A 26,578-nucleotide genomic window follows, 5' to 3' on the forward strand; every position below is an offset into this window, starting at 1 on the left:
TTTACCACAATACACAGACTAACGTTAACGTTTTCACCACACAAGAATTACAGGAAATGCACATCCTTTTAACCTCCGATTGGTGATGTTAGTATTAACGTGTGTAGTCATCACAATCTAAAACATCGATTGCTTAAAACAGATCAAAATATGTTTGTTTAGTAACTGTGTATGTCATAAACGCCAATTCGTAGTGTAATTTAGAACGCAGCTGTCATTTTCAGTCCACGGTGGCAGGGGGCAAAAATCGGTGATGATTCGTTCAAATTATCCAGTCAAAAAAGTTTCCTTTTTCTTACCCCGTCACAAGCCAAAATAAGGTCGTTTTGTTCCAATACAAACCATTTATATAACAGGAAAATGCAAACGAGCCTTTTAGTTTGTCTGCTGAAGTTAGTTCGCTAACTAGCGCCACAGCATCATTTAGCTGGAGTTTGCCTACTTTATACCTAGTCCAGATGTTTTTTTATATATAATAATTCTAATACTGTAAAAGATGATCCCGGCTCCCGACCGTATTCTGTCAGCTTCCACTCCGTCATTCTAAAGTGTTTATTTATTTATTTTAATTTTCTAAAGTGTTTATTTATTTATTTTAATTTTCGAAAGTGTTTATTCTAATAACAGAAACCCAGACGATGACTTGGTAATCTTTTGGTGCGTTCGTTTTAGGCTACAAGGGTTCCGGATCTACGCCAGCTGCGTTTTGATATGAACCAGCCCCCCAAAAATGCCAGCCAATGGGAAAACCAGAAGGAACGCACCCTCTTTTCTTGTTCAATCTCTTTTCTTGTTCAATCTGAGCTAGATTGACTGCGCTTTGACCCAATGAGAATGGGGGGCGGCACCAAGGATCGCAGCGCGTCTACATAGGGCCGTACTAATGCATTTGGGGCACGTACCTCCATTCTGCACATTTAGCCATGAGGCTGAGATTAATTTTCTTGACGGTTAAAAGCAAATTTACTGCAATTCGACACATTCTACCAGTGCTTATGAAACGTGCATATGCTATCTTGGGGGCCCCAACCTCCAGGGGCCCCCAATCAATATATTTTTTTGAAATATGTATTTTTATTTGTAAGAAATTATTGAGGGGGACGAATCCACCTGTTCTGAATATGGGGGGGGGGGGGGATTTCACCTATGACAAAAACACAGACACACACACAGAGAAGAAAGAGAAAGACTGAGAATACATATTCCATCCGTGTTTATTTTCTCTCTATCACATTTACATCACCTGCCTTATTTTCAACATCATCTTCATCATGACATCAAGTCATTCATCCACTCGAGAACATGTCACAAACAGACATTAGCAATACAACAAATCACTCTTCTGCACCATATATAGTGAGAGAACATCAATCAATCAATCAATCCGAAAAGAAGAGAATAAAGAAACAAAAATAAGGTCAGTTTCACTCCAGCCAACAATAAGGCTTGGTAAAGACATGGCACAGCAGGAGAAAAACATTTAGACAGTTAAAAAATCTAAATAAAGACAAACGGATCAAAGACAGGTAAAACAGTGACAGAAAGACAAACAGATCAAAGACAGTTAAAACAGTGACAGAAAGACAAACAGATCAAAGACAGGTAAAACTGACAGAAAGACAAACAGATCAAAGACAGGTAGAACAGTGACACAAAGACAAACAGATCAAAGACAGGTAAAACGGTGACAGAAAGACAAACAGATCAAAGACAGGTAAAACAGTGACAAAGACAAACAGATCAAAGACAGGTAAAACAGTGACAGAAAGACAAACAGATCAAATAGGTATGTCGTTTACGAGTACGATAGAAGAAGAAGCACAGAGTTGAGCGGAGCTGCCATGGCGATGACGATGAATTACATTTGGATGGAGATCCATTGGCTCTGCTGCTGCTGAGCTGTTGGGTTGGACTCAACAACATCGATATTCAAAAAGCAAACAAAGAATATAATCACAGAACATATTTCAATGGCTTGGTTAGCTTAATATACTGGGTATTGACTTGGGACTACAGTACAATCTGAAAGAGAAAGAGACGGGAAAAAATATATAATGGAGAGAATTAGAGTAGGAGATGGGGAGGAAGTCACTGAAATTATGACAGGGAAATGTACAGGTACGGAACAGACAGACACCAAGGCAAGCGGCCTGTTGGAATGTGCAGGACAGGAAACAGAATCCCCAAAGGTAAAACCATGGAACTAGAATTCCATTTCACTGGATAACACACTTCCTCATTACATACAACATTACCACAAAAGATAATAACAACATGTATTCTGATAAACCCATATTTGGCAGGAAGGGAGACAGAAAAGGTAGGTAGCAGATTTGATGAATCGTGTACAAATCATTATGACTGCAGTTATAGCACAGTCGATCACTCCATAGTGTATTATAAGACTTGTCATAAGCGTTCACAACAGCTCATGGTTCCTTATGACCACCTTAACAAATGCATTACACTTTCATAAACATATTCATTATATGCATTACACGAAGTGGCAAGAGTGCAGTATATGGACCACTATAAGCATTCATAACAGCCAAGGACTCATTATAACTGCCTAAATGAAACGCCTGCATGTCAATAAATGCCTTCATAATAAATCACACACAGGTGGCTCAAAGAAAGGTCATCAAAAGGTCAAGTTAGTTCTTGTTCCAACTAAAGCATAGCATTGCACAATGTAAGAAGGCGAAGCAATACTGCATGGTTGTGGTATAGATATGATACACAAATGATAGGTCAACTGTTAGTGTGTATGTTCAAGGTTTTTCGATACTGAAGTCAGAGTGCACTAACAGTTCCCTACAGGCAGTAGAAACTAGCCAGCGTTACAACAAGAAAGAAAACGAGCTTTTCTTTTTGTAGGTTTAAAATTCATCAAAGTTTTTTCTCCCCTTCTCCCCTAAACTACAATATACAAGTATGTACGTGTTATATTCACTATAGCTTCTCAATTGCCCTTTAAAAAATATGAAGAAAAACAATTATTCTGAGCAATTCTACCTTAGAAAGTTTCCTTTTTGTACTACAGAAATACAACATAGAAAACAACAACATGGAAATAGCATCACGGTTCTCTTTACGTTGCATATGTACAGGAAAGCCCCGAAACTACAAAATCCATATCTAATAATCGTCACTGCTTGTCCCACTTCCTCTTTCAACACCTATCATAAAGCCCCAGTTCTCCAAACACACCAAATCAAAACCTTCCAAAGCCTCAGCTCTCGTAAACACCTTCTCATTTACAGCAACAACCAGGGGAATAGTTACACCGGGATGAATGGGCCAACTGGAAGCTGGGGATGATTTGGTGGCCATGATGGTATGAGAGCCAGATTGGGAATTTAGCCAGGACACCGGGGTTAACATACTCTTACGATAAGTGACATGGGACCTTGAGTGACCACAAGAGAGTCAGGACACCCGTTTAACGTCCCATCCAAAAGACAGCACCCTACACAGGGCAATGTCCCCAATCACTGCCCTAGGATAAATATATATATTTTTTACACCAGAGGAAAGAGTGCTTCCTACTGGCCCTCAACACCACTTCTAGAAGCATCTGGTCTCCCATCCAGGGACCAATCCTGCTTAGCTTCAGAGGAAAGCCAGCAGTGGGATGCAGGGTGGCTGCTGGCAGGTAACAATTAAATAAAGAGTGTTCCCTTTGCATTAGCCCTAGCCAGTGACCCATAAGGCCAATTTAGTGCAAAAAATATATATGCAGGTTTGTGGCGGGGATAGGGATGTGACTGAAATTGAGAACAATGGACTTGATTGGTCTGATGCAAATCAAAAGTATGACTGGCCAATCTGCTGCCAGTCAATTGGTGGAGAAGTGTCAGGTGCTTTGGCTGGGGGATGGATTGAGAGAGAGCTGAGCGGGTGTGTTTAAGTGCTCACTTAAAATCAAATCCCAATCAGACAGGAGTCCAAAATAGGAGTCAGTCCGGAAATAAAACCTCTTCTCTCAACTCAATAAAATGTGAAAAAGCCACTTGCCAAGACTAAACAAAATGTTTTTGAAAGCAGCGTTTGAGTAGGCTGTGTAGGAAACCCCATGTCGTTGAAACATCATGATTGATCTGTTCTGAAGATGACAACAAACAACCATTGAATGACTGATGGATAATGCTGGACCAGTTTCCACCCATATATTACCAAGTTAGGGCAGACTGCCTGAGATGTGACTTCAGGGGTCATCTTGGTGCCTATACACAATAAAAAGGTTGAGGGGAGACCCTTACTCACAAAGTACCGCGCTGTACTACACTCTTAAAAGAAAAGGTGCCATCTAGAACCAAATGGTTCTTCGTCTGTTCCCATAGGAGAATCCTTTGAAGAACCCTTATTGGTTCCATGTAGAGCCCTTTTGGTTCCAGGTTAAACCATTTTTCTACATGGAACTCAAAAGGGTTCTACTAGAAAACAAAAAGTGTTCTACCTAGAACCCAACAGGGTTCTCCTATGGGGACAGCCAAATGACCCTTTTGGGAGCCTTTTTTCTAAGGCTGCATCCAGTACCACACTATTCCAGACAACATTGCGGGCCCCATTGGGCTGTGTACACCACACACAGAGAGAACTAGACATACAGGTTCAGAACGTTCATTTTAATACCAAAGCAGTGACGACCCAAAATTAAAACCTCAAATCAAATTTCACTTCAAAATCTGTGTATATAAAATCTCCATGTATAAAAACATGTCTTTGTGCAGTGCAAGTTAGTGCAATTTCTTTAGGTACATCATTTTTTCCTCGTAATGTTATTTTCATTGGCACTTAGTGAAGTTTCTGACCATTAATTACCAGCCTACTCTCCACTCTGACCAGTGAGGCACTGTAAGACACAGCTTCTCTCTCTCAGACAGAATGGCTGACAGCAAGGTTACTAGCCAACAAGCATATTTGTTGGTCATGGTTATCAAGGAAAAAACTGACATGGCATGTACGGGGCTCTATTAAATACGAATCGGGAAAGTTAAGCGTGACTGTGTAATTAAAATTTAAAAGGCAACTTTCCCTGTTAACAAAGATTGCATTCACTCATAAACGCTGCATGTGTCGGCTCAATCGGTAATCACCATTACGCAATCTGTAACGATTCGGTGATATGGATGAATAGAATCCCTAAAAAGAATCCAGTTGGTTAGATTGTTTGTTTGTTGTACCCAAAAAACAACAAGATACAACAGTCACAGCCGGCTGTCTTGGAATGGCCTTCTACTGATGTCATGTCAATGAGAATATGTGACAGCTGAGAGCGCATGTGTTAACATGACAACAGAGGTGTAAAACAGCCAAAGACTGGAAAGTCATAGGCTATGTTCGATAGGATAAAATACGCAATATATCATGGGTAAATTGTGACTGACTCATCTACAAATAATAATGAGTCGTTATTTATGATGGAAGGTGATTTGCAGATCAGTCAGTCGGCAGGCAGTCGCCTGCATTAGTTTTGATGCTATCGAACACTGCCACTGACTGTGGGGGGGGACTGTGCTCCTATAAAAAAAAAGTATCCCGAATAATAATTGTTATAATGATTAGGCTTCGCAGTACTGTTGATTCCGAGTCCCTTAGAGAAAAAAGGGAGAGCATTAATCGTTAGAATCGTGGTTGTACCATTACTACAGCGGAAATAGCTCGTTTCTACCCCAGTTAAAAAGATCTGACCCATATTACCATTTTTTCTTTCTATAGCCTATCGACAGGACCGCAATTTACGTTAATAAACCACTTCGTGGGCCATTCGAAAACTACTCGCTACTACTTAACCATTTGTTTACAGTTTGTTCAGTCGTCTTACCTCATTGGCTACCTAGCTAACAACCTGGTAACTTTACTAGTATATCCAAACATTTGGGGGCACAGAAAGGAAAAGGGATAGCTTCCTCAGGAGATCAATGACCGTAGCACTGAACGATTGTCAGATTTCTTGTGTGTCCTCATCACAAACCCGACGTGCTTAGAGACGGTGTACAATGTTCAATGTAATGCATCTCAGTAGGAAAATAGTCATTTTACACAATGTAGAAACCTAATATTCCACGTCATTTCAATGACCGATATTTGTATCAACATTTGAGCTTTTATTATAAACTATCCAGACAGTGTTCATTTCTGGGGCACAGCATATGCTTCAAAAGTAGCTAGAATTAATATAGGCCCAATATAGGCTGCATCTCAATCAATGAAACAATATATATAATCTGGTGCTCATACATTTTATGTGGTGCTCCTAACTTTTTAAAATTGGGAGCACCAGTTCATTTAGAGTGCTGTGTGTGTGTGTGTGTGCATCCTGCTGTTGTAACTTGTGTAATGGCTCGTAGTCAGTGTTGGGAGCAGAAAGAGAGAGCCTGCAGAGACTACATTCAAAGAGCTGGCAACAATTCGAAACAGTAGCTAGAGTAGAAAAATACATCTGTTTAAAAATACACATCTAGATCTGCTCTCACGTCTGATCAGGAATCCAGGTACAATTCATGGGAAGCAAACAATCCCTTGGAGACAAGCATCGTGATTTCAACGCCATTAGATACCAGTTAAGAGCTGTAACTGGGAGTGAGGGTTGAGTGGGACTGACTATGGTACAGCACCCACAGAGAACGAGAACGAGATTGTATTCCGTGTCTATGACGATACCCAGAAAATGAACTCTAGACCTCTGAGTAGCCAGCAGTGCTACGGCAGAGCTTCATGTTGTCGACGACAACTGTAATCAACAATAGAGCCGATTAATCAAAGCGAGACGAGACTTTCCGAACCCTGGTGTATACACTTTGCAACTACTAGTTGCCTTGGTAACCGATCGCTGAAAATACAAGTTAGAAATGAGAGGAAACAGTGTCGTTATAAAGTTTACAGGGATCCGTTGAAAGATGTGTTGTTCCCGAACGATGCATATCAGAGGTATGGAAAGGAAGAAAGGGAAATGGATATCTTTCTAAACTGTACATTCAAAATGTAACATTTGCTGCAACCAGACGGAAGAGGGTGTGTTTCATATCTACGCAAAAAGCAAGAATCTTATGATGAGTAGCTATGAATGATGTACTTCCCAAACAAAGTGATTAGAGTTTCTGAGTTGAATTCCCATGAGAGCATGTGATGTGTTATTCCAGTAACACTTTGGATATGAAGAGCAGAACAAGCTTGCAACTTAATGAGAAGCATCTAAATGCTGAGCGAATGGATCGTTCTGATTTGTTTTTTCCTTTGGTAGACTTACTGCCCATTTCAAAAAGAGTGACAGTTGAAATTTGAAAAACGATCCATTCGAATAAAATCCCCGAAGTTGATGTGATTTTAGTTATAAAACATTAACGGAGGTGCATTGAAAGACGCCGACAAGAGAGCAGTATCAGGATCTTATAAACTCAAACACAGTAGCTTCCATGATACTCGGACCAGTAAAAAAACAATACGTTGAGAGTACACAATACCAAAAAAGCTTATCTGAAATCTTCAACAACTCCCCTACAGTGAAGGCAGACAAAATTAGAAAATACAAAACAAATCGAAAAGGTTTTGAATAATATTTGTCTTTTTTTGATTACCTAAAAAGTCTCATCATTAGAAAGAAAAACTATTATTCCAAAGCCAAATTCATTTTTCTTTTTTGCCTTTTTCCATCAGTTAGTTGTTGTGTTTTGTAAATTCAGCTGTCTGAGGGCTAGGAGAAGCGAGCAGAGAGCCCCCTGCTGGTCAGGAGGAAGCAGTGCGTGCTCTGAGGGGCTTCATCACGGAGAAACCCCCACATCTCCTCAGTGGAAGATGACACCTCATTGAAGCGCTGGCAGAGGAAGAGTCCATCCCAGTGATGTACTGGGGTTCAGTCAGTGAATCGCTGACAGGCTTTTTTCCAGCGGCAGGCTGTGCACCACATGTCCCTCTTCTCCATGCCATACACTTTCCGGCACTTTTTGGCCTCTCCACGGGGTTTCCTTGGCAACCAATAAGATGGCACACAGTTAGACTTTACACTACAATACCATGAAGTTGATCAACACACTCACACAGCAAGAGTCAACACACATACTGTGTACCTGGTTCCTGGTGCTGGTTTGGGCAGGGGGGCTGTAAAGGGGGGTGTCTTGCAGATGGTGGTGTGTGCATGAGGGGCTGGCTGTCTCTTCTCCCCGAAGCTCACCGTGCGGATGTGAGTCAACGGCCCCTGCAGGGGCAACCACAGGTCAAAGGGCATTCAACACCAACCAATCATAGCATGGCAGTCCATCATTAAGGGTTACACCTAATACTCTGAGATTTTCCTGACCATGTGACATGACCAGAAAGAAGTCTACGTAACTACGGCTCTAGATCAGTGTCACCTCTCAGACCGTGTTATTCGTCACACTGGCTATGTTAGGGCTGAACTGATTCTAGTTCAGCCCTAAAGACAATATGTCTACATAGTAGACAACTCTCCAGGGCCGGGAGGTAGAGGCAGAGAGAGGTAGAGGAGAGAGATGAGCTAGAATGAAAGGGGAAAAGAGAAATTGAAAAAGAGGTTAGCTGGGGGTGGTAGGAGCTAGGGAGTAGGAGTGGAGAGTTGAGAGATGGGGTAGTGATAAAAGAGAAAGATATGAGGATGCAGAAAGAGAGGGAGAGAAAGCAGCCTGCTCACCGTTAAGCCTTTAAAAATGACAGGAGGGGACTGCCAGGACACACTGATCCCATCCCCATTCCCAATCCCTTCATTCCCATCAGCCTGCTCCGAACACACAGGAATACTCACAGGAGCAGTGGCCTGGAAAACACAGTACCGCACCACGGTGAGAGACGGAGAGAGTGATGAGAAGGGGGAGAGAGAGAAAGAGGAGAGAGAGAGAGAGAGAGAGAGAGAGAGAGGGGGGGGGGGGGGGAGAGATGAGGGAGGGAGGTGAGGGGGGAGAGATGATTAGAGAAGAAGTGAACGAGTGGAGGTAGAGGGAGGTTGAGCAACAAAGAATGATACTGAAAGAAAAGGGCGATAGATACTATGGAAAATGGAGTAAAATAGAGAAGGCCTTGCCTAAAGAAATCTATTGATCTGACGTGACGTGTCATGACATGTGCAGCGTTAAGCCTGTTCAACTCAGTTTCATGGACATAATTAACTAAACACACACAGACCAGGGGAACCAAAGCATTATCTGTCATGGAGTAGAGGACAGTCTCTATAGCAACAGAGAGTACCATAGCCATTGGAGAATAAGGTGGATGTGCGCGCACGTGTGTGCCTGACTGTTCTTACCTGGTAGGCGTGGTCAGTACGGATATGGCAGAGCGTGGAGGGGGCTGATTGGCTGAGCAGACTGGGAGCATGACCCTGCGGTCCCCTCATGACGATGTGGGCGGGCTCAGAGCGGGGAACAAAGGCGGCGTGGGAGAAAGGGGGGAAGATGGCGGGAGGGCCGGTAGTGGTGGGGGAGGTGGGCGTGAGGCTGGACAAGCCCTCTGATAGGCTGTCCATGTTGACCTCGATCTCTGAGTAGTAGAAGTCCTCCTCCCCGTCACTGTAGTCCGAGTCACAGTTCCGCCTGCACCATAGGAGGGTGACATACGTGAAGCAACTTTTAAGATTCAGCCGTACGTACGGGACACACATGGTATACACCGTCCAACGAAATGCTTACTTGCAGGTTCCTTCTCGAGAAGGCAACATCAATAAGAAATAATATAATAACATGAAAATAAAGTAATTGGCTCAGTAGAATAGAATAAACATTTTAGCATAACTATAATAGAGAAAGGCACAATTTATAGTCCATTATTTCCACGTGTTTTGGAGAAGGGAGTATTTAGTATTTAGCAGTATTTAGAAGTCATAATTTGAGTCTGGCAGCAGCAGTTGTAATGTGTGTACAGTACCAGTCAAAAGTTTCAACACACCTACTTATTCAAGGGTTATTCTTTATTTTGACTATTTTCTACATGAAAGAATAATAGTGAAAGCATCAAAACTGTGAAATAACACAGAGAATTATGCCGTAACCAAAAAAAAAATGTGTTAAACAAATCAAAATATATTTTGATGACAGCTTTGCACATTCCTGGCATTCTCTCAACCAGCTTCACCTGGAATTCTTTTCCAACAGTCTTGAAGGATTTCCCTCATATGCTGAGCACTTGCTGGCTGCTTTTCCTTCACTCTGCAGTACAACTCAACCCAAACCATCTCAATTGGGTTGAGGTCAGGTGATTGTGGAGGCCAGGTCATCTGATGCAGCACTCCATCACTCTCCTATTTGGTCAAATAGCCCTAACACAGCCTGGAGGTGTGTTGGGTCATTGTCCTGTTGAAACACAAATGACAGTCCCACTAAGCCCAACCCAGATGGGATGGCGTATCGCTGCAGATTGCTGTGGTAGCCATGCTGGTTAAGTGTGCCTTGAATTCTAAAAAAATCACTGACTGTGTCACCAGCAAAGCTCCCCCACACCATCATACCTGCTCCTCCATGCTTCACGGTGGGAACCACATATGCGGAGATCATCCGTTCACCTACTCTGCGTCTCACAAAGACATGGCGGTTGGAACCAAAGATCTCACATTTGGATTCATCAGACCAAAGGATTTCCACCTGTCTAATGTCTATTGCTCGTGTTTCTTGGCCCACGCAAGTATCTTCTTCTTGTTGGTGTCCTTTGGTAGTGGGGCATCTTTGCAGCAATTCGACCATGAAGGCCTGATTCACACAGTCTCCTCTGAACAGTTGATGTTGACATGTGTCTGTTACTTGAACTTATCCTCTGCAGCAGAGGTAACTCTGGGTCTTCCTTTCCTGTGGCGGTCCTCAGGAGAGCCAGTTTCATCATAGCTCTTGATGGTTTTTGCGACTGCACTTGAAGAAACGTTCAAAGTTCTTAACATTTTCCGGATTGACTGTAATGAGGAACTGTTGTTTCTCTTTCCTTATTTGAGCTGTTCTTGCCATAATATGGACTTGGTCTTACCAAATAGGGTTATCTTCTGTATACCAACCCTACCTTGTCACACCACAACTGACTGGCTCAAACGCATTAAGAAGGAACAAAATTCCACAAATTAACTTTGACAAGGTACACCTGTTAATTGAAATGTATTCCAGGTGACTACCTCATGAAGCTGGTTGACAGAATGCCAAGAGTGTGCTAAGCTGTTATCAAGGCAAAGGGTGGCTACTTTCAAAATATATTTTAATGTGTTTAACATTTTGGTTACTACATGATTCCATATGTGTTATATCTTAATTTTGATGTCTTCACTATTATTCTACAGTCGTGGCCAAACGTTTTGAGAATGACACAAATATTAATTTCCACAAAGTTTGCTGCTTCAGTGTCTTTACCTATTTTTGTCAGATGTTACTATGGAATAATGAAGTATAATTACAAGCATTTCATAAGTGTCAAATGCTTTTATTAACAATTACATTAAGTTGATGCAAAGAGTCAATATTTGCGGTGTTGACCCTTCTTTTTCAAGACCTCTGAAATTCGCCCTGGCATGCTGTCAATTAACTTCTGGGCCTGACTGCATAATCAATGCTTGGAGTTTGTCAGAATTTGTGGGGTTTTGTTTGTCCACCCGCCTCTTGAGGATTGACCACAAGTTCTCAATGGGATTAAGGTCTGGGGAGTTTCCTGGTCATCGACCCAAAATGTCGATGTTTTGTTCCCCGAGCCACTTAGTTATCCCTTTTTTGCCTTATGGCAAGGTGCTCCATCATGCTGGAAAAGGCATTGTTCGTCACCAAACTGTTCCTGGACGGTTGGGAGAAGTTGCTCTCGGAGGATGTGTTGGTACCATTCTTTATTCATGGCTGTGTTCTTAGGCAAAATTGTGAGTGAGCCCACTCCCTTGGCTGAGAAGCAACCCCACACATGAATGGTCTCAGGATGCTTTACTGTTGGCATGACACAGGACTGGTGGTAGCGCTCACCTTGTCTTCTCCCAGGACAAGCTTTTTTTCGGATGCCCCAAACAATCGGAAAGGGGATTCATCAGAGAAAATGACTTTACCCCAGTCCTCAGCAGTCCAATCGCTGTACCTTTTGCAGAATATCAGTCTGTCCCTAATGTTTTTCCTGGAGAGAAGTGGCTTCTTTGCTGCCCTTCTTGACACCAGGCCATCCTCCAAAAGTCTTTGCCTCACTGTGCGTGCAGATGCACTCACACCTGCCTGCTGCCATTCTTGAGCAAGCTCTGTACTGGTGGTGTCCCGATCCCGTAGCTGAATCAACTTTAGGAGACGGTCCTGGCGCTTGCTGGACTTTCTTGGGCGCTCTGAAGCCTTCTTCACAACAATTGAACCGCTCTCGTTGAAGTTCTTGATGATCCGATAAATGGTTGATTTAGGTGCAATCTTACTGGCAGCAATATCCTTGCCTGTGATGCCCTTTTTGTGCAAAGCAATGATGACGGCACACGTTTCCTTGCAGGTAACCATGGCTGACAGAGGAAGAACAATGATTCCAAGCACCACCCTCCTTTTGAAACTTCCAGTCTGTTACTCAATCTCAATCAGCATGACAGAGTGATCTCCAGCCTTGTCCTCGTAAACACTCACACCTGTGTTAACGAGAGAATCACTGACATGATGTCAGCTGGTCCATTTGTGGCAGGGCTGAAATGCAGTGGAATTGTTTTTTGGGGATTCAGTTCATTTGCATGGCAAAAAGGGACTTTACAATTAATTGCAATTCATCTGATCACTCTTCATAACATTCTGGAGTATACGCAAATTGCCATCATACAAACTGAGGCAGCAGACTTTGTGAAAATTAATATTTGTGTCATTCTCAACTTTTGGCCACGACTGTACAATGTAGAATATAGTAAAAATAAAGAAAAACCCTTGAATGAGTAGGTGTGTTGAAACCTTTGACTGGTACTGTATATGTATGTTGGTGTTTTCATGAGTGAGTGCTTGTGTGCTTAGGTGCGGAGAATCAGAGCAGGTGGTCAGTCCAGTTCAAGTGTTCAGCAGTCTGATGGCTTGTAGATAGAAACTGTCTCTTAACCTGTTGGCATCAGACCTGACGCTCCGATACCATCTGCCCGACCGTAAGGGAGTGAACAGCTTGTGACACTGAGAAAATGACATTTTAATGGTGTCAGACCAAGGCTCTGCATCAGTCCTCATGCTCCTAGACCTTAGTGCTGCTTTTGACACCATCGATCCCCACATTATTTTGGAGAGATTGGAACCCCAAATTTGTCTACACGGACAAGTTCTGGCCTGGTTTAGATCTTATCTGTCGGGAAAGATATCAGTTTGTCTCTGTGGATGGTTTATCCTCTGACAAATCAATAGAAAGTTTCGGTGTACCTCAAGGTTCCATTTTAGGACCACTATTGTTTTCACTATATATTTTACCTCTTGGCGATATCATTCGGAGACATTTCACTGCTATGCGGATGATACACAGCAGTACATTTCAATGCAACATGGTGAAGCCCCAAAATTGCCCTCCCTGTAAGCCTGTGTTTCAGACATAAGGAAGTGGATGGCGGCAAATGTTCTACTTTTAAACTCGGACAAAACAGAGATGCTAGTTCTAGGTCCCAAGAAACAAAGAGATCTTCTGTTGGATCTGACAATTAATCTTGATGGTTGTACAGTCGTCTCAAATAAAACTGACCTCTGCGTTACTCTGGACCCTGATCTCTCTTTTGACGAACATATCAAGACTGTTTCAAGGACAGCTTTTTTCCGTCTTCGCAACATTGCAAAAATCTAAAACTTTCTGTCCAAAAATGATGCAGAAAAATTAATCCATGCTTTTGTCACTTCTAGGTTAGACTACTGCAATGCTCTACTTTCTGGATACCCGGAAAAGAGCACAAAATAAACTTCAGTTAGTGCTAAACACGGCTGCTAGAATCTTGACTAGAACGCAAAAATTGTATCATATTACACCAGTGCTAGCCTTTCTACACTGGCTTCCTGTTAATGCTAGGGCTGATTTCAGGGTTTTACTGCTCACCTACAAAGCATTACATGGGCTTGCTTCTACCGATCTTTCCGATTTGGTCCTTCCGTACATACCTACATGTACGCTATGGCCACAAGACACAGGCCTCCTTACTGTCCCTAGAATGTATAAGCAAAGAGCTGGAGGCAGGGCTTTCTCCTATAGAGCTCAATTTTTATGGAACGGTCTGCCTATCCATGTGAGAGACGCAGACTCGGTCTCGACCTTTAAGTCTTTATTGAAGACTCGTCTCTTCAGTAGGTCCTATGATTGAGTGTAGTCTGGCCCAAGGGTGTGAAGGTGAACGGAAAGGCACTGGAGCGACGAACCGCCCTTGCTGTCTCTGCCTGGCCGGTTCCCCTCTCTCCCCTGGGATTCTCTGCCTCTAACCCTATTACGGGGGTTGAGTCACTGGTTTACTGGTGCTCTTCCATGCCGTCCCTAGAAGTAGTGTGTCACTTGAGTGGGTTGAGTCACTGACGTGATCTTCTCGTCCGGGTTCTCGTCCACCCTCAGGTTTGTGCCGTGGGGGAGATCTTCGTCGGCTATACTCAGCTTTGTCTCAGGGTAGTAAGTTGGTGGTTTGAAGATATCCCTCTATTGGTGTGGGGGCTGTGCTTTGGCAAAGTGGGTGGGGTTATATCCTGCCTGGTTGGCCCTGTCCGGGGGTATCGTCGGACGGGGCCACAGTGTCTCCCGACCCCTCCTGTCTCAGCCTCCAGTATTTATGCTGCAATAGTTTGTGTTGGCGGTCTAGGGTCAGTCTGTTATATCTGGAGTATTTCTCCTGTCTTATCCGGTGTCCTGTGTGAATTTAAGTATGCTCCCTTTAATTCTCTCTCCCTCTCAGAGGACCTGAGTCCTGGAACCATGCCTCAGGACTACCTGCCCTGATGACTCTGTCCACTGGGTAGTGCTGCTGCTCCAGTTTCAACTGTTCTGCCTGCGGCTATGGAACCCTGACCTGTTCACCGGATGTGCTACCTTGTCCCGGACCTGCTGTTTAAGACTCTCTACTGCATCTGCTGTCTCTAACTCCGAATACTCAGCTATGAAAAGCCAACTGACATTTACTCCTGAGGTGCTGACCTGTTGCACCCTCTACACCCACTGTGATTATTATTATTTGACCCTGCTGGTCATCTATGAACGTTTAAACATCTTTGCCATGTACTGTTATAATCGCCACACGGCACAGCCAGAAGAGGACTGGCCACTCCTCAGAGCCTGGTTCCTCTCTAGGTTTCTTCCTAGGTTCCTGTCTTTCTAGGGAGTTTTTCCTTGCCACCTTGCTTCTACATCTGCATTGCTTGCTGTTTTAGGCTGGGTTTCTGTATAGCACTTTGTGAAATCGGCTGATGTAAAAAGGGCTTTATAAATACATTTGATTGATTGATTGGGGTGTGTGGGGGTCTTGATGATGCTGCAGGCCTTCATCAGGCACTGTTTTGAGTAGATGTCCTGGTTGGGTGGGAGCACGGTCCCAATGATGTACTGGGCCATCTTCACTACACTTAGGGTCGTGGATGGAGCAACAGGTAACAATAGTGTTGAACACTGAGCTTTAGTCAATGAAAAGCATAGGTGTTCCTTTTATCCAGATGTGTTACGGCCATGTGAACAGCGTTGGAGCAGTAGACAGATTGAAGCACTCCATGATGAACGAGGTGAGTGCGACGGGGCCATTGTCATTTGGGAATGTCACATTGTTTTTCTTGGGCACTGGCACGATGGTGATCTCCTCGAAGCAGGAGGGGACTACAGCCTGGGACACAGACAGGTTGAAGACGTCCGAGAAGACGCCGGTCAGCTGGTCAGCTCATATTCTGAGGACGCGGCCAGGGATGCCATCTTGGCCGGCAGCTTTGTGAGAAGTTAATATTTTGAGTTTTCCCCCCCATGTCATCCTCGGAGAACAAAAGCACCTGGTCGTCGGGGCAGCAAGAGTCTTCCTGGACGGCTCGGTATCGTCTGCCTTGAAGCAAGCATAGAATGTATTAAACTCGTGGGCACCACACCGCTGCATTTGCCTTTGTAGTGCATGATAGTCTGTAGTCCTTGCCACATGTGATGCGAGTCTGAATTGTCAAACACCAATTCAAGTTTGAGTCTGTATTGTCTTTTTGCATCCCTAATGGATTTGTGGAGCTCGTACCTGCTTGCCTTGTGCACGTTGCACTCCACCGAGTCATCAGGGTTTGTTCTGATGACAATGAATTCTGCAGTACGGGCTCTCAACATGGTGTGGATATCTCTGTTCATTTAGGGTTTTTGGTTGGGGAATGTCCGGATTGTTATTGTGGGTACAACATCAACACATGTCCTAATTAAGCCTGTGACTGACGATATATTCCTCAATGTTGATGGATGAGTCCTGGGTGGATTAATCTTTGAACATATTCCAATCAGTATTCTCAAAACAGTCCTGCAGCATTGAGTCGCCTCCTATGTCCATGTTGGTGGCTCCCTCCCTTCCCCTAATGAAGGCTTATAATAACATTCATAGCACACTAAAGATGCAGTGATTATACCGCTTCATAATACTCTACAGCTACGTCAGTAAAGTGTTATGAACTTAATAAGGCATTATAACACATCATAATGAGGAGCTGTTCTGATGCTGTATTCTCTCTGACCAGCAGATGGCAGTGATACCCAGGGCCTCTGAGCCAAAGCCACTGACTCCACGGACTTCATTGGTCATAGCCCTCACTGACTGACAGAGAGTGCAGGATAGCAACAGGAGGCTATAAAAACACACCAGCAAAACCTCCTGATGTGTTGATATGCTTCCACCATCCACCCTGCATCCCTTTATGGTACTTTGTAAGAGGATACTAGACTAACAAACCTAGTGCCATAAAGAAGTCATAGTAAACACAAAGCCCATGGAGAGGCAGAGCTACCAATGTAGCACATACTCTAAAATACTAGCTCCTTAGTAGATACTTTGACAATACTTCAGTAAATAGAGTAAGGTGAACTGTATTATATCTGCTCTCTTATTGGTCCCCAGTACACCTGTATGCAGTGATTGCTTACAACAATTACCAATTCAACTATTGTGATTGGATACCTATAGCAGTTGACCTATATCTTTCTCTATGATTAGTTGATTGGTGCCTTACCCCAGGTGGACGGTGCGGATGTGTCGCTGGATCCCTGAAGAGGTGCTGAGGACCTTTTCACAGTTCTTCCACAAGCACTTGAGCATCACCTTCGTAGAGTTCTGAAACACCACAGAACACACAACACAGTGGAGTCGGTGCTATTGTAGCGATCAAGGGGGAAGAACAAGAGTGGGGCTTGAACCAACAACCCTGTGGTTATGGGGTGAGGGCACTACAACCTGTGAGGAAAAAGGTTCAGATCTCTCAGCAGAGTATGTGCTCCACTTACGTACAGGGAGGCTACACGTATTCTACTATTATTCCAAGTGAGGTATAAATAAACTAGCCCATTACATGACCTATGAGACAAGCAGGCCTGTGAACATAGAAACTTGAGAAGACAGGTTAGCGACAAACACGAGAAACTTTACACCTCTCCCTCTCTCTCTCTGCTCTATATTGACAGATGCAGTGTCATAATGCCTAAATACATTTTTTGGAGGGATGGCCAAGGGAAGTGACCTTAATATTCCTAACACCCACAGCGTTTAACACTTCTTTAGTGTGTACTGTATGTAAAGCCACAAAAATAATGTTAAACAAAAAACGAACTAAGTGTCGATAAACTAACAACCCTAGAGTGTTTGGTCCCTAACACCATGGGTGCTGCATATTCCAACTTAAATTAACACTTCATTAGAGCTGACGCTGTTACACTTCCTCATTGTTAGGGAATTAAAACCTGTGGCGTCACAGTAACTATTTTTTGGGGTGTTGTTTTAACACTGTAGCATGTAAAGCCTTATTTGCATATTTATTTCCCTTTGTGCCTTTTGATTGAATTTTAGAAGTATCGGTACCACCTATGACTGTGTTTGCTAGTGACAGACACATGATTGTTGCATTCGGTGACTTTCAGTCCTGTAGCCTCCTGTCACATCTACTCCTGCTCCCCGGCACTCAACGGTCTACTAACCACCGGTCCTGGCAACCCATCTTTTACGCACACCTGCGTCTCATCATTAGTCACACCTGGACTTCATTACTCTCTGATTAATTACCCTAACATCACACTCTTTGGTTATCAGTAATCAGCTGGCACCACTGGGGGCGGCTGTGAAAGAGGTCTTCCGCATTCTTCAACGTCTTGACATTTCCAGAGGGGTGTCACGTCCAACAAGCGGAGGATTCTCTACCACACGTCAGCACCCTAGCCCATCCAACAGTCTGCCCAGGTCAGCAATGACCGTTTGTCCCTCCCGGACAAATATGACGGGTCTCCCTCCACATTCCGTGGCTTTCTACTCCAGTGCTACCTCTATTTCACTCATCAGATGGTAGCCCCCACCACGGAGTCCAAGGTTGCCACGGTTATTTCCTTGCTGATCGGACGGGCGGTGGAGTGGACTACGGCCGTCTGGGAAAGAGGAGGAGCTGGGTTCCTATGAGGGGTTCATGGCTCTGTTCAGGGGGGACTTCGATCATCCACTGGAAGGCAGAGAGGGGGGTGAGAGCCTACTCCAACTACAGCAGGATGACCCCGGCGGAGTATGCGCTCACCTTTCGGACAGTGGCAGCTTCCAGCGGGTGGAATGAACCGGCACTCTGCATCCGATTCAGAAGAGGATTGCCCGAAGAGGTCCAGACGAAGTTGGCGTGCCAAGACAATCTTACCTTGGACACACTTCCCACGGCTGAGCGACGCCGTCGGAGACAGTTAGGGCTTGTCCCTATTTCGGCCAGGAGGGGCACCAGCTTCAACGGTGTCCGGTACAGCCCAATCCATCATTACTTTCCACCAAACCTTTTTTAGTATCGATTTCACTAGCTGGCTGTCCCTCTTCTATTGTTTCTACAGCTCTAGTGGATTCCAGGTGCGGCGAGGGATTTTATTGACCAGGCCCTTGCCTCCTCCCTGCACATCACCTCATACCTGTGACCATTGGGATCTGGCACTATTACAGTGGTTCTTCCTGTAAAAGTTGCGTCAGACTGCAGTACACCTTGCGGGCTGCCGCAGAATTCTAAGGGATGTCTTTTAATTGTCTGCCATTGTTGCCATTAATGCTAGTTAGTGCTAGTTTGACCACCAGAGGGCATCTTTGAGAAGCATTTGACTTTTTGTATTGGCTGTACTAGAGATATTGGCTGTACTAGAGAATTTAAAAACTTTTTTTGTAAGAACATAGTATATGGGATTGATTTTAAATTTAGCTATTCCAAGAAAAAACCGAAACCCTTTGGGTTTCCGCGAGGAAAATATGGCGCTGTACCGTTTCCACACCCTAATTGTAGTCTAACCAATACCCAAATGGAGATTCAGTAAAAATAAACATCTCATTGATTTATCAAGACCAGTCCCCATGCTTGTCTCAGAGCAGCGCAGTATTGACCTCTGAATGCTGTCTTTTCACCCTTCTGCTTGCCTCTTCCATTAATTTTGAAACAGTATTTTCCAGTAAGCATAATCAGTGCTCCAACTCCCTCTTGCGCTGGTCTGGAACAGTGAAGCAGTGACGCAGGGTACCGTACTAAACCACAAATTACCTCTAAATCACACAGCATAATCTCAAAACTTTTAGATGAGCAACCACTGTATGCACGTCACAGCTCCACTCACCCTCACCGTGAGACCCAAGCCCCAGGAAAACCTTTCCTTCGTCATCACCTCCGTACCGGTGCACAAAGTCATCGGGCCTCCCGTGGCGCCAACTCCATAATCCCACCACCTCCTGGTCAGAGGAGGATTACCGCCTGGGTACCAGGATGTCGAAGGACCTGCTTTCCCCCCACCCAGTGGTTCTATGTCGGTGGAGGGCCCTGTGAGTGTCTGTCAGCCCATCAATCGGTCCTCCTGTATCGTTGGCCCCGTGTTTTGGGACATAGATGTGGACATCCGCCAGGCTCTGGAGGAGGAACCCACTCCAGCCACCTGCCCTACACCCAAACAAGGGCACTGCGTTCATCCACCTCTGGCCTGCTCGCCTCCCTACCACTGAGGAAGTACAGTTCCCGCTCAGCCCAGTCAAAACTGTTCGCTGCTCTGGCACCCCAATGGTGGAACAAACTCCCTCACGACGCCAGGTCAGCGGAGTCAATCACCACCTTCCGGAGACACCTGAAACCCCACCTCTTAAAGGAATACATAGGATAGGATAAAGTAATCCTTCTAACCCCCCCCCCCCCCCTTAAAGAGTTAGATGCACTATTGTAAAGTGGTTGTTCCACTGGATATCATAAGGTGAATGCACCAATTTGTAAGTCGCTCTGGATAAGAGCGTCTGCTAAATGACTTAAATGTAAATGTAAATGTAAGTGCATCTACACACCCACAGGGGTCAAAGATCAGTTGCTGACCTGGGCACACACATCCCTCGCCACTGGACGCCCAGGTATCACCCACACCACTCAATCCCTTTCTGAGAAATACTGGTGGCCCACTTTGGCACAGGACGTTGCGCACTATGTCCACTCATGTTCAGTATGTACTCAATCTAAATCTGCCCGGCACGCTCCAGCAGGAAGACTCCTTCTCTTTCTCGTGCCTCAGCATCCCTGGTCTCATCTGTCCATTGATTTCGTCACTAATCTCCCCTCCTCTGATGGTTTCACCACCATTTTGGTGGATGTGGACAGATTCTCAAAATCATGCTGTTTCATTCCTCTCTCTGGTCTACCTACCGCTCTCCAGGTCTCTGAGGCACTGTTCCAGCAGGTCTTCCGGTACTATGTTCTTCTGGAGGACATCATCTCCGATTGTGGCTCCCAATTCACATCACGTGTATGGAGAGCCTTCATGGAGAAGCTGGGGGTCATGGTCAGCCTCACTTTCGGGTACCGGCCTAGAGGATGAACCAGGAGCTGGGGAGGTTCCTGAGGAGTCACTGCCAGTGATGCAGGCGAAGTGGGCCCGATTCCTTCCTTGGGCTGAATACCGCCAGAATTCATTCCGACACTCCTCCACCGGGCTGACTCCCTTCCAGTGAGTTCTGGGGTATCAGCCGGCCCTGGCTCCGTGGACTCCGAGCCAGACCGACACTCCTCCACCGGGCTGACTCCCTTCCAGTGAGTTATGGGGTATCAGCCGGCCCTGGCTCCGTGGACTCCGAGCCAGACCGACACTCCTCCACCGGGCTGACTCCCTTCCAGTGAGTTATGGGGTATCAGCCGGCCCTGGCTCCGTGGACTCCGAGCCAGACCGACACTCCTGCGGTGGACGAGTGTTTCAGGTGCGCAAAAGAGGTATGGAACGATGCCCATGTGAGACTTCGTCCGCCATCAGCAAGAGCAGGCAAATCACCACCGCAGTGAGGCTCCTGTGTTCCATCCTGGTGATCGCGTCTGGCTCTCCACCAGGAAGCGAGGAGGCCTTTCTAATCGACCTGGCCCGGGTATCCTGGAACTGCTACAGACCTATATCTATCCTACCCTGCCTTTCTAAGGTCTTTCAAAAGCCAAGTTAACAAACAGATCACCGACCATTTCGAATCCCACCGTACTTTCTCCGCTATGCAATCTGGTTTCCGAGCTGGTCATGGGTGCACCTCAGCCACGCTCAAGGTCCTAAATGATATCATAACCGCCATCGATAAAAGACTGTACTGTGCAGCTGTATTTATCGACCTGGCCAAGGCTTTCGACTCTGTCAATCACCACATTCTTAAATCGGCAGACTCAACAGCCTTGGTTTCTCAAATGACTGCCTCACCTGGTTCACCAACTACTTCTCAGACAGAGTTCAGTGTGTCAAATTGGGGGGCCTGTTGTCCGGACCTCTGGCAGTCTCTATGGGGGTGCCACAGGGTTCAATCCTCGGGCCGACTCTTCTCTGTATACATCAACGATGTCGCTCTTGCTGCTGGTGATTCTCTGATCTACCTCCACGCAGACAACACCATTCTGTATACTTCTGGCCCTTCTTTGGACACTGTGTTAACTAACCTCCAGACGAGCTTAAATGCCATACAACTCTCCTTCTGTGGCCTCCAACTGCTCTTAAATGCAAGTAAAACTAAATGCATGCTCTTCAACCCATCGCTGCCCACACCTGCCTGCCCGTCCAGCATCACTACTCTGGACGGTTCTGACCTAGAATATGTGGACAACTACAAATACCTAGGTATCTGGTTAGACTGTAAACTCTCATTCCAGATTCACATTAAGCATCTACAATCCAAAATGAAATCTAGAATCGGCTTCCTGTTTTGCAACAAAGCATATTTCACTCACGCTGCCAAACATACCATCGTAAAACTGACTATCCTACCGATCCTTGACTTCAGCGATGTCATTTACAAAATAGCCTCCAACACTCTACTCAGAAAATTGGATGCAGTCTATCACAGTGCCATCCGTTTTGTCACCAAAGCCCCATATACTACCCACCACTGTGATCTGTATGCTCTCGTTGGCTGGCCCTCGCTTCATATTCGTCGCCAAACCCACTGGCTCCAGGTCATCTATAAGTTTTTGCTAGGTAAAGTCCCGCCTTATCTCAGCTCACTGGTCACCATAGTAGCACCCACCCATAGCACGTGCTCCAGAAGGTATATTTCACTGGTCACCCCAAAGCCAATTCTTCCTTCGGCAACATTTCCTTCCAGTTCTCTGCTGCCAATGGCTGGAACGAACTGCAAAAATCACTAAAGCTGGAGACTCATATCTCCCTCACTAGCTTTAAGCACCAGCTGTCAGAGCAGCTCACAGATCACTGCACCCGTACATAGCTCATCTGTAAATTGCCCATCCAACTCCCTCATCCCCATACTGTTATTTATTTTGCTCCTTTGCACACTCATCTTCTGCACATCTGTCACTCCAGTGTTAAATTGCTATATTTGTAATTATTTTGCCACTATGGCCTATTTATTGCCTTACCTCCCTTATCCTACCTCATTTGCACACATTGTATATAGCCTTTTTTCTATTGTATTGTTGACTGTATGTTTGTTTATTCCATGTGTAACTTTGTGTTGTTGTTTGTGTTGCACTGCTTTGCTTCATCTTGGCCGGGTCGCAGTTGTAAATGAGAACTTGTTCTCAACTAGCCTACCTGGTTAAATAAAGGTTAAATAAATAAAATAATACCCCAGGACAAATTAGCCTTCAACAGCAAGCTACTGTAGCTAGCTAAATGTCCATGAATGTTTCATGTGTTTCGACCTGTCCAAAATGGATGTGCAAAATCAACATGCGCGCGATGGCACGCACGGACGCACGCGCACGCCCGGTCTAGTCAGCATGTCTGGCTTCTACTTCCATACTATACACATTTTACATCAGTTATCTTGTTGGTTTTTTCCCCACCCTTCAGCTCCCCGCAACCTCTCCCATCCATCTCTGAACACCATCCAGGTAGAATGATTGCCAAGGTAGGGACGATGGTTTAGATTGATAAATGAAACTAATCTAAACTGGAACCACCATCTCAATAACAGGTGAAATAACTCCAACCACTTACAGATTGGATTCGTTTAGGTCAATGTAATATATATCTTTGTGCAGTATAAGATAAATGAATCAAATCAGTGCACATGTAGAAACATAGATACTAAAACAAACTATTCCAAAAAGCAACGTGCAACAAAGCATGAAAATGAGGCTCCGCCAATGTCTTCTTCACCCTGTGTTACGGCACGTTCAAGCGGATCACACGCAATATGGGGATACAAATTGTCCCACGTGCGCCTTGCGTGACGGCTGCGTGAACTTGACAAAAACCATGTGATCAAAGGTCATGCCGTTTCGACTGCAGTCGACGGCACATTTCTGCAGTTGCTCTTCACCAACTTCATCCTGCAGCCATCAACTGCATTGTGGGAGGCTCTACTGTCACCCAATCATTACGGCGTTTTTGTTATGACCCAAACGAACGGGACCAAAGACGTGATTGAAACAGGAACCAACTTGGCTGTGATTCACGTACAATTGAACGTGATATTTGAAGCGCTCTTTCACCGATTGATAGTACAATGTGCACCCCTATATTTACAGTTTGTGAGTGTGTGATACGGGGGTTGTTTGTTCATCTGCACATGAAAGATCTTAGACTTTATATCCACCAACCATTGGCATTTCTTAAAATACATCAACCCTGGCCACTACAGGGATATTTTCAATTGACAAATTCAAGGTTTACTTGTTATGTGTGTCTGTTAACAAAATGGTATGTGCCAATATTGCACTGATGCAGCCCTGACTAGGCTACTAGTTACTACTAACCTCAGACAACATTTTCAGATTTTGGCATATATGACAAAAACCCACGTTTTGTTTATCAGTATCACACACTTCCATGTGCTTTCATGTAAAAAAATAAACTAAAAAAAGTGTACGTTTATCGTACAAAAATAAGAGTCATGTGGACTTGCGCCGTCATCATTGCTTCTCAATGGCACACTCTGCTAAAGTGGTTAACTTCCACTTGATAGTACACTTTAACCATGGGTTCGAGCCCCCCTCGCCACAAGCTTCTTAGTTGAGGAAAAAAAAAATAATCACTGCCGGTCCTGTTCGATTCAACACGCATGTGACGAAGTGGATCATTATAATAATGAATAGCCTCTAAAACACTGTAGCCTTACTGGTATGTGTACACGTCCATATCATACGCAATATTATTTCTAGGCAACAGCACTGCGTTTGTGTGCAAGGCTGAAGAAAGAGGTAGTTCTTTATTCAATTAATTCATTGTGTTAATGTTCAAGTTGTTTGGCTGTAGGCGTCCCCTTTTCAACACAATAACAGTGCTTAAGTCGGGCAGGAGCTCACCAGAGTACCGGCACCTCAAATTCTCAACTGCTTGAGTTTCTACACCTCTTATGAACATTAGCTCAAAAGTATTTTACCTAAATATAACCCGCACCCAAAATGGGTAGCCACACCTATTTTAGTCAAGCACTATCACAATACACGTAAATCAACATTTCACAGGGGAGGGGGGGGGGGGGGGGGGACAACTCATGTTGGATTAGGCACATTACACAGAGAGCAACTATTTCCTCACATGCACACTCTAATAAATGCTGAGTAAACAACCCAGCGCTTGGTAAATAGTTGACAGAACGAAAATTGTGTTATTTTGGACCCAGCCAGTTGGGTCACTTAGTTGGGTTATTGAGCTATGACCCACCCAATCAGATCAGGAGACTGGAGGCGCGGCTTAGTAGGCGTGTGACGTTCACTCCAGTCTGAAAGACACGTCCCCAATAGATCACGCCTCCTGACAATAACCTATGGATTTCATTTCAAAAGATCCAGTCACCAAAAATAACTCTCTGAAAGCCACAGCCCTACTAAGCCACGCCTCCAGTCTTCCATCTGACCCGGTGGATCATAGCTCAATAACCCAATATCAACAACCCAACTTAAAGAAAACAACTGGCTGGGTCAAAATAACCAAACATGGTATATTTCGTATTTACCAAAATTGGGTTGTTTTTAACCCAGCATTTTTTAGACTGCAGAATCTAATCTATCTATCTTTTTTCTATCTATCTAATCTATCTTTTTTCAGATGCATTTTCTCATGCAAATCTCAGAGGCAGGCAGTGGAGGGAGAGATGTGTTTGGACCTGCATCGGTACTAATGACAGGTTAGTGGGCGTTGGCTCTCTACCTATCAACAGCTTCCAGAAAGGGAGGGAAAGAGGGATGGGAGAGAGAGTGACTTTAAAATACAAACTATAGAACAGGTTTATCAGCGGGCTGATCAATTTAACCCTTTTTAACAGTCTATATTCGTATGCAATCCGTTATTCTTTGCAGTGAAGACATCATATGCAACATCTCTAATGGCACTGAAGCATACTGTATGAAACACTCCCAACGGCAAATCTGCAGCATCTCAACAAACAATCCCAAACAACGCACAAAGTGCTTTTCTTCCACCTTAACACAATCACAGGAATACCCAGGTGATTAACACAGTCCTAAGCCTCTTATAACACAGTCAGATACACTGCAGCTACTCTACTGTATATCCAGATTTACTGCTGCCTGCAAATCAGGACTTAGTTAGGCCTCTGGTCTTGGCCTACTGCACTGAACCACCACAGGAAACGAACTGCCTGTTAGGTTTTCCCAGGGCAGGCTTACACACAAGTCATCCAAACTGTAATGACTTTATCTATAGCCAGCTATTCATGAAGAACCCCACATGCATGTCAGTGCAAGCTTTATTGCGGTGGCCTCCCAAGGCTTTGCATAATGTTGATTTAATGTTTACTGTGTGTCTAGCATTGTCTAACGCTCCGTCACATCTTTACGAGCGAGGTGAGGCTGAAGACGGACGTGAAACATGAAGACAAGACGTTACATTTGACGGATGACTTGACAAATAGAGCACGGTCTTGTTGTGTGCTCTAATACGGCATAACCAGCATTCAGTTCAAGTGATGGGAATGCTAGAATGTGTTTGTCCTATTCTGGTGAAGCTAGTCAGTGAGTGTAATCCACTTTCCTTTCAGGATATTGGATATCTATGGCCTGGCCTCCTGCATACT

At 44.6% G+C, this 26,578-nt stretch overlaps 1 protein-coding gene across 2 annotated transcripts in view; it reads right to left on the reverse strand.

The window, feature by feature from the left end:
- Positions 1-1,198: 1,198 nt before the first annotated feature.
- The window catches only part of LOC139560285 (zinc finger protein 704-like), an 81,613-nt gene continuing 56,233 nt past the window's right edge, over positions 1,199-26,578 (reverse strand). Inside the window, exons 5-9 of one of the 2 annotated variants that reach the window (XM_071376922.1) lie at positions 17,094-17,194; positions 9,260-9,545; positions 8,651-8,773; positions 8,070-8,197; positions 1,199-7,967 (exon numbers count right to left, since the gene is read on the reverse strand). In XM_071376922.1, the coding sequence (XP_071233023.1) occupies positions 7,856-7,967; positions 8,070-8,197; positions 8,651-8,773; positions 9,260-9,545; positions 17,094-17,194 (750 nt within the window). In that variant the 3' untranslated portion in view covers positions 1,199-7,855. The remainder of the gene's footprint in view (positions 7,968-8,069; positions 8,198-8,650; positions 8,774-9,259; positions 9,546-17,093; positions 17,195-26,578) is intronic. The other variant, XM_071376923.1, reaches the window with a different exon arrangement.

Source organism: Salvelinus alpinus, chromosome 30 (genome assembly GCF_045679555.1).
Source record: "Salvelinus alpinus chromosome 30, SLU_Salpinus.1, whole genome shotgun sequence".
NCBI lineage: Eukaryota > Metazoa > Chordata > Actinopteri > Salmoniformes > Salmonidae > Salvelinus > Salvelinus alpinus.